The sequence below is a fragment of the Montipora foliosa genome, chromosome 8 (assembly GCF_036669935.1).
Source record: "Montipora foliosa isolate CH-2021 chromosome 8, ASM3666993v2, whole genome shotgun sequence".
NCBI classification, from domain to species: domain Eukaryota; kingdom Metazoa; phylum Cnidaria; class Anthozoa; order Scleractinia; family Acroporidae; genus Montipora; species Montipora foliosa.
In genome coordinates, this window is record NC_090876.1 from 47242543 (window position 1) to 47259395 (window position 16853).

Sequence of the window (16853 nt, forward strand, 5' to 3'; positions counted from 1 at the left end):
TTGCTTTGATGTCCGTTCTCAGCAGACAAACTCCTGCTGACATTTAAATACGTCAATTATAGTCCAAAAAGTGACAATAGAAAAATATATGGTGGTTCATTTGCAGCACGAAGTCCATTTTATTTTTTATTTTAATTCAAACTCAATAAAGCAAGTGATCTCCCACCGGAAAATGTGACAAACTGTCTATATACATTAACTATAGAAGCTGGCTTTGATCGCCACGTGCTTTTTTATAGTCTTTGATTGTTTTCCCGTAATTTGCAAATGAAAAGGTTCGACAGATTTGATAAGCTGAACATTAGAAGTGAAGCTATGCCCATTTTCATTTTTTTTTTATTTTGCATAGGTGACCACTTAAACTGTAAAGTAGAGGTACAAGAGACCTGAGTACTTTCTTCGTCGTGTGGAATATTCATTCATTTGAACAAAAACTAATTGGCTATCGTGCGGAGTGAAAGAAGTGAGAAAAATAAATATTCCAACCCTTACTAGGCACTGATCAGAGATGACCATATTTATAATTGCCAAATTTTTCATTCCACCTCAGGATATGATTTTCCGGAACAGCTGCTCGGGCTCAGTATGTCGTCCATGTTGTGAAGTTGTGGTCATGAAGACATTTCGTTTAGTCCTTTGTTTCTTAGTTTGCTGCTTTGCGGGAGTTTTCTCCTCTGGTGAGTTGAACGTCAGCCTAAACGGTAATAATCGTGGGTAGATGAAAGCAAAGAATGATAAAACAATGGGTTCCGACATAAATTCATAGTTAGCCGATTTGCTAGATTTAAGTAAGACAACAATTCGCTATAAATGGCGCAGTCACTGTGGTTTTCAATGTTCATAAACCAGATTGGTCTGAGATGGAATGTGTCAACAGTTGCTTAAATAATCATACATTTGTTTATTTGTTGTTTTGGAGATAGAGAGACTGCAGCGTATGGCAAGACTTTCGAACAAAACTTTCGCTCCGGAAAAAGATCTGCAATCCGGCTAACTGCGAAATAACCTAAAGGGAGGACGGGAGATTCTGTAAATGTTAAGTCTAGTTTACCGTTCATTTCGGAATCAGCTTAAATTTAGGCGTGCGCTTTTTTTGGAAAATTAAGATCTGGACTTGCTTTTTTTTTTTTAAGAATTTTGAACCTGGGTTATGAATTCATCCTTCGCTAAAAGATCCCATAACTAGCGTTTCGAGTGATCGCTTGAGAAACTCTCGGAGTCCAGGGGAAGCCGATCTCACGCAGCTGTTTCTCGCCAGTTCCGATAGAGCGATTCGGGAAGAAATTTTCCCTTCGTAAACCAGTACTGGTGCTTCAGTTGACAGAACAATAGACGTTGGTGCGCTAAAGGTCGTGAGTGCAAAAACCTGGTCGGATGAACTTAGTTTCAGAATCTTAAAATAACTGGTTAACAGGTACTACCTTTAAAATGACAACAGGAAAGGGTAAGACTCAGTTGCCTTTTCTCTCTTCCCTTTCTCGCGTAAAACCCTTCGATTCCTCGAAGGTACAAATTTTGAATGTAGGTGAATTGGCTCTGGTTGCACCTCTGTAATGTTTAGCATAGTGCATCTGACCAATCCTTTGTGCTACTTCCCATAACTTCACATTCGTAAGCCTCGATGTACTTAAATGAAGGGTAGGGTTTTCTTGGATTTCGCAATTTCAATACGTTGCATGACTTGCCCGTTCTCAAGGTGTGAACCTCGTTAAATGGCATGTTCGTAAATTCGACCCCCTGCTGAAAGGACTGAACTGTCGCGGATTTCCGACTATTCGTAAGACATCACAAAACAGAAATGATAATTGTAGGCTAATATTTTTTTAATGAGGTTGTGTAGGCCCCGTCTTACCACACTGCAGTGCCGAAATACCAAAGCCACCATGCACACTTTCCGCAAAACGTAGGAGACATAGATTTCGGTGTGGCAGTACGGCCGGTCTTTACAGTATATTGGGGGAGTGTAAATAATGCCCGGAGATAGCTTTGTGACCATACGTCACGCCGCTCACAAAATGATATACCGTATTATAAAACTGTTGTTAGGTGACGTGGTTCATTCGTTGAATTTGTTAAAAAAAGAAGCCAGATGTATAACGAAAATGGTCGTCTAATCGACAAAAGATGTGAAATTAAACTAGAAAAAAAAAAATCCTTTTCAAAATTATGTCAAATTGATTATGTCAAAGCACAAAACTGGATTAACCCTTTTTATGGCACGTGGGAAATATTCTCTTGAAAATTCATTTCAAGGATTCAGATCAGTTAAGTAAAGAAACTAAGGCTCCAGCTATTATATTAGCTATTAGCTATAACATTAATGTTTATAATATCTAGAGCTATTGGCTCTCACTATAAAAATATTTCATTTGTTAAAGCCATATTTTTTTTTACCTTCCACTTGTTACTGTGTGACATACTTATTTAAATAAGATGTACGAAACGAACCAATCAAATGTGAACATGTTCAAGTACAAGGAGGAACAGACGTGTTGCTGAATGAACGCTTTTGAAATTAGCCACGTACTTTCAAAAATCATGAACAAATCACCAATTTCACACATTCCTCTAAAATCCTTTCGTCATGCTTCAATTTGAATTTATAAGTAATAGAAACAGGAGTTTCATCCTACTCAATCTCAACCATGAGTTAAATTTATCTGGATACCCTCTCAACTTTATCATGATGCCTTCTCTTCGTCCCTTCTAATTACCTTCTTTTTTCACTCCTAAGCACTTACTGGTCAGAAATAACACACAAACAGCAGTGACAAACATCAGATACAAACGCATCATTTGAAATTATCTTTTACTTGATATTTCGTTTGCTTCTGCCTACATCTTCAAAAGTGACGGTTAATACAAAATTGGAGTTTAAATATACAGGATTACTAACTTATTAACTATTAAGTAACAACAGAGGTGACAAAAAACTAATAAAGACACAGCTTTTCGCTGCTGACATATTCATTTAAGGTCGGCTTTAAATCTTTGATCAACAGTGTCTCCTTTATTTTACGTAGTGAGTGCCGGATCACCCTTTGGCTAAGATTTCAAAATGATCCCATTTTAAACTGTGAAATCTTAGCCAAAAGGCGATCCGACACGCACTATAAAATAAAGGAGACACTGTTGATCAAAGATTTAAAGCCGACCTTAAAGTGCCTATTATCTCAACACACTTTTGCACTATATTTATTTTCCGAAATCATCCCGAAAACATCGTGTTATTTTTAAAACGTCACCTTTTTATTGGCTTTGAAAGAAGGAAAAAGTGGTCACACTTTGATCCATAACCGAGCAATGAAGAGGAATGGGTTCGATACCGGGTTGACGTCACAAACTGCTTTGCATTGTGGTTATTCTGCGAAAATCGATGCAAATTAATTTGTGACGTCAAACCGGTATCAAACCCTTCCCCTTCATTGCCCGGTTATGGATCAAAGTATAACCTGCGATCAGGCGTCCTTTTCTAAAGGATACAATTTATTTTCGAGTCGACTGCCGCCTACTTGTCAAAAGTGATGCTATCTTGTGCCGTGCTATAAATGTGACTTGTGTCATGCTACAAATGTGAGCCAATCAGATTTCACCGCAAATGACCTGCACGTTGCGATTCAAGGGACGAATAGGACTCCAGCAGTCTAGCTGGAATGTCTCAGAAGTCGAACTTTATTCATACAATCAAAGCTACTAGTATTTCTGCAAATCCCACTTGACATTTGGTGGGGTTTTTATGTTTAATTAAACCAGCAAGGAACAAAGAATTTCGAGATAAAATCACAGAAAAAGCCGAATCCTTCATATTATCAGGCGCAATCAACAGCTCAATAAGTATGGGTTATTGACCAAGCGTGAGGTCAAGATGACTGGATATTGGCCAAGTTCTTTTTTTGCGTGTTTATGGACCGAGACGAAGTCGAGGTCCATAAACACGCAAAAAAAGAACGAGGCCAATATCCAGTCATCTTGACCGAACCATCTTGGTCAATAAAGGATTTATTATATGACTTAAAACACCAAAAAATGATCTTTGATCTTGCGGGACCAAGCGAGAAATCCCGAGCGGGCAGTATCGCTCCATCTTGCCCGCTCGGGTAGCCAATCAGAGCGCGCGATTTGGTTCATCTTGCCCGCTCACGGAGCTAGTCATATAATAAACCTTACTTAAACTCGAATATTTAAGTCAAAGATGGCAATAAAAGATGCTAATATTTCCGAGGAAAATAGACTTTAAGAAATTCTAGTTTTCCAGGTGCAGCTACTCAACTACTATTTTGTAAGTGTCACTAAACCATTGTTCAGCGCCTCCGTAAACAATGTCTAATTTCTATGTCAAGCTCGGCTGATTCCGCGAATGTGGCAGCACAAGGATCTATTCGGCTCATTTTGGATTCACGACTTGTTGCTTCCGAATATATTTCAAAAGACTTACCACAACGACAAACATTCGGTGGAAGTGGAATGATGCATTTTTTCTGGAATGTTCGGGGCTGTAAATCCCGCACGAAGTACAACTACAATGTCTTCTTTCAGACAAACCATTCTTCGGATGCATTCTCTCCGCTCTTCCTTTAAAGATTTTTGAAAAAAAATTGAAGTCGCGGCAACAGCAGCTGTAAACAGATCCTAAACATCATTGCTCTTCAAATCCTTCTGGGCGGCCATAATATTATTTTACACTTAATGTATGGTCCCGAGGGAAACAATTAGTTTTCTTTTCCCGAGAGTCCTGATGTTTCCCGAGAAGAAGGGACCGAGGGACCGGACATTAAGCGCTTTGTTGTATATTTGGACTTTTCCGTCAACAATCGCAGCAAAACATCCGGAGCGGACAACAACTGTGGAATTGTATCCCGATCAGGATAAATTTGAATTTGATCAGGGGCACGTGACCAAGAACCAACCAATCACAGTGCTCGTTTTGATGAGTGAAAGGCTAGGTACATAACAAGATCAGGTGTTAACTGATTTTACAAAGTATGATTTGCATTTCTATAACCAATCGGAGCGAGGCTCCAAAAGCTCTATTGTTTCTCGACCAATCAGAAAAAAAGCCAAATTTTTGGCTTTTTTACGTGCGATCCGTACAGTAAATGTATCATGCCCTCCTTTCACAAGATGACAAGTAGGGAGGGAGGTCATGATCGCAGGTCAATCAAAATATGACCACTTTTCCCCTCTTTCAAAGCCGATAAAAAAGATGTATTTGGGATGATTTCGGAGAATGAATTAAGTGAAAATGTGATTTGAGGTTATAGGCAGTTTAAATGAATAGGTCAGTAGCGAAAAGATGTCTTTATTATTTTTTTGGTCACCTCGCTATTGTTACTTAATAGTTAATAGTTAATAATCCTGTATATTTAAACTCCAATTTTGTATTAACCGTCACTTCTGAAGATATATACAGAAGCATACGAAAGGTCAAGTAAAAGATAATTTCAAATGATACGTTTATTTCTGATGTTTGTCACCGCTGTTACGTTTGTGTGTTATTTCTGATACAACTGAGATGGTAAAAGAAAAAGAGTATTACGACGTATATTACTTACTGATCAGCTTTTGTAATTATTTTTCATAAACAAAAAAAGATCCTTTTCCTGATTTTATCCGTTTAATTTCACAACCGATAAGTCACCGGTTTTCTATTTTCAATCAAATTTAACACAAAAATTCTTCAGTCTAGTTTGCCTTATAGCCTTTGTCAAAGAATTCACGCATTTGTAATTTGAAATTCTAACTTTATCACCGATAGAAAATGTTGGTTTATTCTATTTTTGATTTATCAAGTTGCCGTAGTTTCTCTCATTACACATGAGCCGAATCGAATTCGAATAGGCCATTTTACAGTTGTTTGCTCTGCGACCTAGCCTATGAATGGCTGCGAGGCTGCCGGTGACCTTGCATTGATACAGCCCCGACTGCTTTTATCATGCAAATTGTGTTGTAATTCTAATTAGTCCGTATTAACATTACAAAAGCACGGAGGTTTGTATCAACACAGGGTCACCGGCAGCCTCGCTTCCATTCGTAGGCCAGGTAACTTAGCTACAACTGTAAAATGGTTTATTTACCCAAATTAATTAATCCCGGCTGAATTGATTCAGACGTCGAACTTAATTGCGCCGAAATTAATTCACAGAAGCATAATAGGACTGAAGAAAAAAGTTGTAATGATTTCTGCATTTGATTCGGCTCATGCGAAGTATGGCGCCTAGATCTAAGCCAGGAGGGGGGGGGGGGGGGGAGGAATTGCTTAGCCGAGCCGAATTAGACTGGTCGTTTTGAAATGATTCAGACGCCTTACTTTACAGGTATTTAATTGAACTAGACGCTCCATGAGCGCACACTGGGCTGCCTGTGGTAGGTGTTACTCATAAACAGAAGGAACTGAATTGGGTGGTATTGAACTGTCGCGTTCCAGGCAACTTTTTTTCAAGTCGGGGGTCATTAAGACCATTTAAGGGGTCACCCAGAAGTCGTGCCAGCAGAGGCCCTTTGACTCACACGTTTATACGACGAAAGAGATCTTTTTCTGAGGTTAAATACCTGCATACCAGCCTATTAATCATTTGTCAGAAAGAAAAAATTCCTGTCATCTTTAGAAAAAAATAGGCAAGCATTGCGTACGTGTGGTAGAGCAGTAAGACTGCGCTTTATTCCATATTGATACCTTTTAGCAGGGGAGTGACAGGCAAGACTTTTACCGACACGAAAAAAAAAAAAAAAAAAACTAGAAGCTCCAAAAAGCTTACATTGGGTTGCCTGTGGATAGGTGTTACACAAAGAAAGAAGGCACTGAATTGGGTGGTATTGAACTGCAGTTTTCCAGTTAATTTTTCAAGTGGGGCGTCATTAAGACCATTTGAGGGGTCACCCACATGTCGCGCCAGCAGAGGCCCTTTGGCTCACACGTTCCACGTTTAATTATTTTGTAATGTCCTGTCCCGTTTTGAGGTCTTTTAGTTTTTTAAGCTTTGGTAATAAATTCAGTTTAAAGATAACAAAACTCGCTCTTGAGTAAAATTCACTCGTTTCTTCTTTAAATAAATAGTCTGCAAAAAACTAACTGCAAATTGCTTTGACGGACGTTTTCCAGCATGTCTTGAAGTTGCAATAAGCAAACGTTTATTGCACACACTAAGAAAAGACTGAAGGTGTTGTTTCCGCTTCGAAATTCCTCTTCTTGTTAGTCTAATCTGATGCCAGGTCAAAACATTGTTTGGCTTTGCGTTTGCACCAGAAAAAGACAAGCCAAAAGACAGATGAAGAAAAAAATAACATAGTTTTTATATGTAACTCTAAATCGAATTCTCATCGAAAGATCGATCTTGAAAACACGAAAATTTCTGCAGGTGCACGTGATCACCTTGTGTCAACTGAATGAACTACGGGAAAGAATGTTAATCGTTTGTCGTTTTCAGAGTAAAACAACGTAGTTTTTAGCCAAGGAAGCCTTCTTTGTCGGGTTCCTGAGAAACGTATCTACCTTATTACATGAAATTTTTGCGACACGTTAATTTCGCGAATTTCGCGATTTAAAAAAATTGCGAAATTTAAGTTACGCGAAAATTAAATGTCGCGAAAATAACATGACGCGAAAATTAAGTGACTCACATTATGTCAATGACTAAAAAAACAGCGACTTTATTACACTCGTTTATAACAATTGAGCTATTCTGTGGTAATGTTCTGGTCCTCTTCATCACTACTGCTTTCCGTCTCTACTCCAGGTAGTACTTCTTTTGTACAATCCTCAAAATGTCCATTGACTGGCTCCTTGAGTGTGTCTCACTTAAAAACGCGAAATTAAAGTGAGTCAAAATGCAAAATTTTCGCAAAATCGCAAAATTAAGGTGTCTCAAAATCGCGAAATGAACGAGTCGCGAAAATTTCATGTATTAAATTTTGGCTTCAGGGTGAACTATTTACACAAGCGAGAGGTTAAGAGGCCATGCAATTGAAAATTTTAAACATCTATGAGATACAAGAACAGACTTGCAAATTATCGCAGATCACAATGCTCACAAGCACAAAAGCAGAAGAATCTGTTAAGTAAATATAAAGTTTGTTACTATCTGAATGTTTTTGGGTTAGAGAAAAGGGATATATTGTCACGCAAATTGTTATTTTATGACACTCAAAAGTCGCGAAAAGCGTGAGTTTCATGTAAACAATCTTCGCACTAGCAAGTCGTTGCAATAAATTGGATTAACCAGGAAGTTAAAGAAATATTCTTGGCTTCCCAAATAAATTTCATCTTACACTGCAATGACAAAATCATTTGTCAGAGAAATAAAATTCCTGTCTCCTCGCGCATCACATTTCAACGCACGTATGCAAATTTGTTAACTCATTTTCACCGCGATTCCCGCGAAATTTTTCTTCTTTCAAATACATTGTATTAGCAAAAATGTCATTTCTCGTCAAGCGTTGCATCTTTTATGTTCAAATAACCGCTAAAAATAAAGCTTTTCATAATTCAATATTTGCACAAAAATAGCAACGCACGCAACAAATTTAGTCGCATTTACCTCTTCGTCGAATTCTAATGCTTAACACAGGAATTTTTAGTTATTGTGAAAATCTTTCTACATGCTTTAGCAATCATCTCCCAAAATGTTTTTCGCTGATGGCAACTTTCATATTCGCGGTTCAAAAAATTAAGGTTGTTTTCATGTCGTAAATTTTGTTGCTGATGGCAAAATATTTATTCTCGATCGACCGTCCTGAAAACTTTCTTCTGCTCTTCCTAAAAACTGCGTATCAATATTTATTAATTTTACTTTTGCATCAATATTTGTTTTGCATAAAGCAAGCTAACAAATCAGTACCTTTCTTAGTTCGCATTTTCGGTCCTACGCTTCTTTTACAAAATGGTATATTTTTTAGGTCACCCATCCAGATATTAACCCCGCCGGAGAGGGAAAACTTCAGTGAACTTATGCATTACAAAGCTGTCAGCTGCTCAGAGTAGGCTAGGTCGCTGAGCAAACATCTGTAAAATGGCCAATACGTGACTTGCAACCAATCTATCTAGCAATGTTCAAATTCTGAGGAAAGAACAAAGGGAGCCAATGAGAGATCTTTTGTTAACTTCCACCAACATGACGGCGGTGACGTAACATGAAAACCACCTATTGCTAAAGTTGCTTATGTAACTGGGATGACCTTTCTTAACTGACTTTCACTTCATCCCCAAAATCAATTCGTCAAGTTAAGAGGACTCATTGAAATTCTCTTATGATTTCATCTGTGGTCTTGCATGATTTGTATTCGTCAGAAAATACGTCACCATAATTTTGTAGTTTCCATTAATTAATATACTATCAATATTATTTCAAAATTAAACCAGAAAGAACTGTCAGTTCAGTTTTTGTTCGTGTTTCGGTACCATAAGTGGGCAAATTGAAAAAGCACTGAGCAAATTCGAATCAAAATAAACGTGGACGAAGCGGTCCAATGGTAGCTCTTAAGTGAATCGTTATATATAAGTTTGTTCAAAAGTTGTTCAAAAGTCTGAAAGCTCGAAACTCCCGGGCTGCATATTAATTCAGCCGCGTACACACGCATTGCATTCGTAAATTATTGAGTCTTTGATGTCATTTTCGCCTTGATCCAGCTCTCTCAAGATTTTAAAGTTAGTAATGGCGGACCACTAAACAGGAACATTCCAGTTAAAATAAACAGGTGTCTTTTCTTGAAATCAAGGCTTAAAACTTCCATCAGTTACTGTTTAGTTAACAACGTTTTGGAATCCAAAGAAAAATAAAACTTGTTTTTTGGTCATAGTAGCACTTTGACAGCGGGGGCAGCTGTGGTGTCAGCTATTACTAGTAATAAGAGTGTTGATCTATCACTTTGCAGCCTTTCCAGAGCACAATCACGAATGGATTTATTTTTAGATACACTTTGCGCGCGAAACAAACAAAGAGCAGCTCATTTAACCAATCAGAAGAAGTCCTGTCATGCGTGACTGCTTCTGTCATGTTTTTTTCGGGGACAACTGATTTTCGCCTGAACGGGTATTCTAAAAATAGACACATTTGTGACTGTGCTGGGGAGCCCACCCATCCCATGAGAACACTCTTATCTAATTCACTCTTGATAGTTATATAAAGTTCTGCCGCCTTCCAACAACTGCACAAGGAGCGACCGGATCTGTTTTTCAGGGCATTTTAGGACTGGTTGCGAGCCTTCTTCAGCTGCCGACTAGGCTACTGGAGAAGTCTGGGCTCGGTTGTTCAAAGGCTGATTAACGCTAATCCGAGATTAAAAATTAACCAAGAAGTTTTAAATTATTTCTCTACTCGCAAATGCTGTTCGACGCTGATATTCGGATAAAATTACTTTACATTCGTAGATGTCGATCTTGAAAAACAAAAATAAGCAAAAGAAACGCTTTAACCAAAAAATTGAAAACATGAAACAGAAGTTTACGCTAATCCTGGATTAAGTTAATCGGCTTTCGAACAACCGGGCCCTGGTGATGACTATCCTCAGTAGTGACCACCTCTCAGCCAAAATAGAAATTATCCTATTTTTAAAGATTTTCCCCTTTACCTGGACACGTTGTGGTTAAACATTTTGAAGCAGACCGCATTTACTGTTACAGGATTGAAGAGCCTGTTTCTCAATTTAAGACCCATGCAAATACCTTTTCGCACCCGATAGTGTAATAGGCCGGTCTTTCAACATGTTTACAGGATAACAAAAGAACAATGAATTGTGGAGTTTTAGGGCGTAAATCCCTTCCGTTTTCAATATACAGAGGTAATCGTGACATCAGGGAAAGGACAGCGGAAGGTTTCGAAATTTCGAGAAACGGACCCTTGTGAAAAATTAGACTCATTCTAACAGCCGAAAAAGCTTTCGCAGCTGCGTATGAAAATAACGAGGATATTTTTAATGTCAGCGATTTTTTTTTGCTTTATCAATAAAATATGATGTGGCTTCTTTTTAGCTACTGCCTCGCAGGAGGTTTGCACAAAGGGACCCTTCCCATATAAAAAAGGCGACAGGAAGATTTTGGACTGCGACTTTACCGATGCAGAAATACGTGATATCCTTTGGTACAAAGACAACAAACTACTCGTCAATGGTAGCGGAGGTCTTTATCAATCATTGACTCGATTAAATCATGACACTCTTCGCAGTTCGTTTCTGTTTCAATTTGTGCGCTTTAAACATGCTGGATTTTACACTTGCAAACCAGAACCCAGTCAACCCGTCAGCAATTGTCCAGATGGCAAAAGCGTCCACATCGTGGTCGAATGTAAGTGTTCTTGTGATCATTACCATATATCTTGGAGTTAAGGTTTTTTTTTACTGACGCCATTGTTCACACATTTTTCATTAACATACGTTTTTGCTTAGATCGAATTATAAACAAATTTGTCTCAAGAGTTTAAAGAAATGATGAAACTTAGTCATCTTTTCACTTTCACCAATCATCACTTTCATGTCGCTGGCCATGGACGAAAACAATTATATATCCACTATTACGCCATTTTACCATATTTGGTCACGACAACGCGCAAAATATGAGACGGTAATAGACTGTTGTGTCCCGGTTTGACCGGTTTAGAACGGAGAAAATACGGACGGAACGGGAGTTGTTCAATGAAGGAAATTGTTTTCAACACTATACAAAGCCTGAGAATTTAGCTTGTCATCGCCTGTCACTCGTCATTTCGTTTATCCAATCAAATAAAAGGACATTTCGCTGGCTTTTTTTTGTGCTGATTACATCGTTCACAAGCGCTCTAAAGGACACATGATGCATTTTTTTTAAAACACTTACCAAATAAAATTGAAGCAAAATAACACCTTTTTGTGGTGGAAAAATAAATCTCTTATTCGATGGTTTAACATGGTTTAACAAATAATACTCGCGGACATTTTGCTCATTGCTCGTATTTTTCACGCAACTCGCAAAATATCCGGACGTATTATATGTTAAACCATCGAATAAGATGTATATATCTGATCTGATATCAAGAGAGGATGAGGTAAGAGAACAGATACCCCATAAATGGGCCTCTTCCAATGACCGTTTATTAAAATCTTATTTTAGCTAAGCAGCTATTTTTACAGAGGCACCTGATTAGCCATTTGTAATGACGTAATGAAATTTTAAATATGCGCGGCATTGGGAATGAGAACTTAGTAGCTTAGATAAAAAAAAAGTGATGATGGGGCATGGGTACGGTAGCCTCGCAGCTCCTACAAGGTCTCACCTGATTGGAGACCACCCTTGAGGTTTAACAAAAGAACAAATAACAGAAACAATGGACCCTAGAGGATAGAGTTGCAGCCCTTTTGTTTTAGGCCTAGGGTCCATTGTTTCTGTTATTTGTTCTTTTGTTAAACCTCAAGGGTTGTCTCCAATCAGGTGAGACCTTGTAAGAGCTGCGAGGTGACCATGGGGATCCGTTCTCTTACCTCATCCTGCCTTGCTGATTCCCTGCTACCAGAGGTCTCTTTTCTTTTGCGTTCGCTGGGTTGACGAGTACGGGAGAAAGAGTTCTCTGTCATGTGTCGAAACTCGCTCTGATCCAACCGCCGTCCACAACCTTCGACGACACTCCTCATGCAAACCGCATGCGCCATGATATGTTTGCTGACTGTGACTTGAGCCCACTGTGTCCCACGCATTTCTTTACAGTAATTCCGCTGTTGTTAAGTGAGCCCACACAACATGAAGTATGACGTAAGGATTCGGTCGCTAAGTAACCGCCGTGCATGCTCAACACAGTGAATTTAGACCCATGGCAGAGGTCTCTTCTCCTGTACTCGTCAACCCAGTGAACGCAAAAGAATAGAGACCTGCTAGCAGGGAACCTTGCTGATACTATCTCCTTTTGTTCGCTCACCAACAGTGGTACATAAAACTGACCGTTGATATCTGTTAGTATTGGCAATACCGGGACAGACTTGTGCAAAATAGTATTGTTTGCCTGATAATTCGTCTATGTTTTAATACGGAAAAAAGGACGGATCATCCGTTTGGACGAATTACCAAGATAGTTCGTCTTGACAGAAGACTTACAGTGATAATTAATCTGGACGGGTGATTCACTAGTTTTCCCGTATTCATACAAAGACGACTTATCCCACGAACTTTCTTAATTTTCGCAAGTTCGTCTCAGACGGACGATTCGTCTCTAGTAGAATTCCGGCCAAGCATATCATTTAGAGTGCAATTTGGTACAAATAAGAACGAGCAGGGCCGTAGCCAATATGAGGCAAACCGAGGCACTTGCCTCAGTCATTTTTTCGTGTTTTTTTTTTAAATAAAGCGTTATTCCAGTGTTATTCCAAATGTAATCATCATAAACACCTAAAATACCTATGAAGAGAATTTAACCATGGACATCGCCTCGGTCATAATTTTTTTCTGGCTACGGCCCTGACGAGTGTTTTGTTTTACAGACTAGCCCGTAGGGCGAATCATTTTGATGTCTGAAAATTAATAATATACACGAGAAAATGGAAGTTGACAGCGAGCCCTTTCGTTCAAAAGTCATACAACTATAAGTTTGTAATTTGCGCTCGAATTACAATACTTGAAAATTGCACTGTTTTTAGCCAATCAAAACTGAGTAATTTTTTCATGTATATTATGGGCTGGTTAGCACTTACGATGCAATTAGAGCGAGTTTTTGAGTGTCGTAAAACCAAAACCAAAGTTATTACTTTGGCCAATCAAAAGTACGGAGACAATCCAGTAAACCAATCAAAACTCGAAGGAATTTCACGTAGCCGACACAAAGCGCGGAAAATGAGCACGCTCGAGCCTTGATTAATTTTGGTTTCACTTTTGATTGGTTGAAAAAGTGGCGCGAGAACTTTGAACCAATCACTGAGTGAAGTAATGCAAAACCCAAGCAATTAATTAGCTAATTAAATGAAAACCGCTCTATCAGCATAGGTGTAAACCCAGACGTCAGAGGTAAATGTGTCCTTGGCTTTGAGTCCAGTATCCGGTGCATCCAAATGTTCTGCTCTGAGTCACAACCACAGGTTGTCGACAATTTCTAGACGACAACTTATTAATTGAATCGACAGCTATCAGTGTTTGGAAATGCGTTTTCGCATTACGAAAAGTTTAGTTGTTGATCCCCGGTATGTTTTGGGGGATCCTGTGAATGTAACGGGGCAATGTTACGTTATTTTAGGGCGTTTAGGGGATGTCTTTAGTTTTTCCCAAGTTTAATTAAGCTCGAAAATGGAAATGTAGATTTCCTTTTAAGTTACTGACAAAATTGTCATTACATCATAAAACAAGATGGTTCTGAGCAAAAACGGCCTCTATACAGGCGATTTGCCACTGATAAACTTGAAAAACGTCGGGCCGACGTGACTTTTTTCAAGATTGTACCGTCAAGTACAGTCCGTTTCAATCTTGTCCATTTGTGTCCGTCCTTGCTTCTTTTTCCTGTCGTGGCCGGTATGGACACAAAACGCCTTCAAATTTAATCAGTTGCAAACAAACTTAACAGAGCACAATTTAAGGAGGCTCGAAATAGTTTCTCCTTCTTTCAAACAAATAAACATATTCTGTCCGTAGATGCAGTTAGGGTAATCATATCAAGACGAAATTTGGCCAGGTTAAGTATCCATCATAAAAAACGTTACCATGGTAACGATGTAAGGCATTTCTTTGAGCCTTAAAATCAACATATATTGTCTTGTCTGAAAAAACGGGACGGTGAAAACCTCCCATTTAGCTTTACCAGATAATGTTAAAAATAATCTCTAAAATATTTAAAACTCAACAAAATTTGTGGGACAATTTTTCAGAAAAATCAGTTTTTATAAAATGTGTGTCTAATTCTTTTTGAATTTGAAAGACAAGCGTTTTAAATTAATCTAAGATAACATGCAAAAAATGCAAAAACAATTACCGTCCGGAAGCAGAGATATAAACGAGCAAAGTTGCAAAATCAGGAAAAATGAGGAGGTTACAAGATCAGCATTTACGCATGTGTCAGCCGCTCATTCGAGACCGCGCGCGAGTGGAGCTACAGGCCAACACAAAGGGATTTAAGTGACCATTAAACCGTTTGTGAAGAATTGTCGTAGTTTTCGTGAATTGGAGATTTCTGCTTGTATACCATATATATAGGAATTAGAAGAAAGGTGAGCGAAATTAGTGATTTCTTTATTTTGAATCATGAGCTGACGCGAGCAGCTTTTAGAATTGTGTGTGTCACTTACGCGCGCGCGCTCAGCTGAAAACCCTTTCGAGCATCCTTAAGGACGTTCGCGGGAAATTTTTTCAACATTGATTTTTTTCTGAAACTTTTACCACTGTAAGATGATGAGTTAGTTATGTCAGAAATGTAAAAAAAATGGGGGGTCACCGACTTCGTTTTGGAGAGAACATGCCCGGAAAAACACCCAAAATGGGACAAAATCGGGCTTCGTCAGCGAATAAGGCCAGTTTCTGTAAACCCAAATATATTGCAATTAAATCTTTGAAGTGAAATCTTCTCTGCCGAATATTGTTTAAGTGGACTTACTAAGTGAATTTAGTCAACTGGTGAGGTTCTTTAAAGATCAAGTTCGCATTTAGCGACCACAGTTTCACGCGCCTTGCAGCCGCAAGATGGCAGGATTTGATGTCCCGTGAGCAGAAATCTTGAAATTTTTTTAACTTCCCACATTGATTTTTTGTTCATTTTTGGACAACGTGGAGATAATCGTAAATAAAATCCGTTTCTGGAAAGAAAAATAGGGGTCACCGAACTTCCAAGACCGTTAAATCCAGGCAAAGCTATAGCAATGGCCTTTTGCCCTATCATCTCTCATTTATTACTTAGCACGCGCGCTCGTGTATGACGTGGCGTGTGAATTTGCGTGCGCAGTAAGGATGCGCAGAAACAATTGGCGCGAACGTCCTTAACGCAGAATTAATTAATAGTACCCGAACTTAATGAGAGGCGTACAAACTTTTAAAACTTGCATACAAATCATTAATGACGAGCACGGATACACAGACATACATAAAGACCGTGGCATACAAATTTTATAATAGGCAGAGCTTACAAACTTTAAAGTGGTACTACGACCAAAAAAACAATTCTTTTTTTTCTTTGGATTTCAAAACTATGTTAACTAAACACTAACTGAGAAAAGTTTTAAGTTCTGATTTTAAAAAGACACCTGTTTATTTTAACTGGAATTTTCTTATTTATTGGTCCGCCATTATTAACTTTAAAATCTTGAGAGAGCTGGGTCGAGGAGAAAATGACGTCAAAGACTCACTAGTTTAAGAATGCAATGCGTGTATACGCGGCCGAATTAATATGCAGCACGGGAGTTTCGGGCTTTCAGACTTTTAAACCCGTGTTTTGCATATGTCATAAATTGCGTTTACACGCTGAAATTTTAAGCTAGTGAGTAAATGACGCCTTTTTGTTTAGATCCAACCCTCTGAGGTCCAATCGGCCAGTTTTGAACGTGAGTAATGGCGGACCGTGAAATCCAAAACTTACACTCAAAATAAACAGCCTTTGGATAAAACTCAAAGCTCAAAATTTTTCCAGTTAGGTGTTTAGCAAACACGCTTTCAAAATCTGAAGAAAAAAAGGAAATGATTTTTTGATCATAGTACCACTTTAATGAATGCTGACAAGCACAATAAACTTCTCGAAAACGTAACAAAATTGAAACAAATATAATAAAATTGTTTCTCCCTTAACAATATAAACAAGTTATAAACTTGTAAAAGTTGTTTCTTGCAAATTTTAGGGCCGTAACCATTTTTAAAAGATTTTAACTTGTTCATATTGTTAAGTGAGAAACAATTCTATTAAAGTATTACTCATTTCATTAAGTGAACGAGG

At 38.4% G+C, this 16853-nt stretch overlaps 1 protein-coding gene across 1 annotated transcript in view; it reads left to right on the forward strand.

Moving 5' to 3' along the window:
- Positions 1-364: 364 nt before the first annotated feature.
- The window catches only part of LOC138013078 (uncharacterized), a 29171-nt gene continuing 12682 nt past the window's right edge, over positions 365-16853 (forward strand). The window contains exons 1-3 of the mRNA XM_068860035.1: positions 365-463; positions 551-677; positions 10964-11275. Of these exons, the coding sequence (XP_068716136.1) occupies positions 554-677; positions 10964-11275 (436 nt within the window). The 5' untranslated portion in view covers positions 365-463; positions 551-553. The remainder of the gene's footprint in view (positions 464-550; positions 678-10963; positions 11276-16853) is intronic.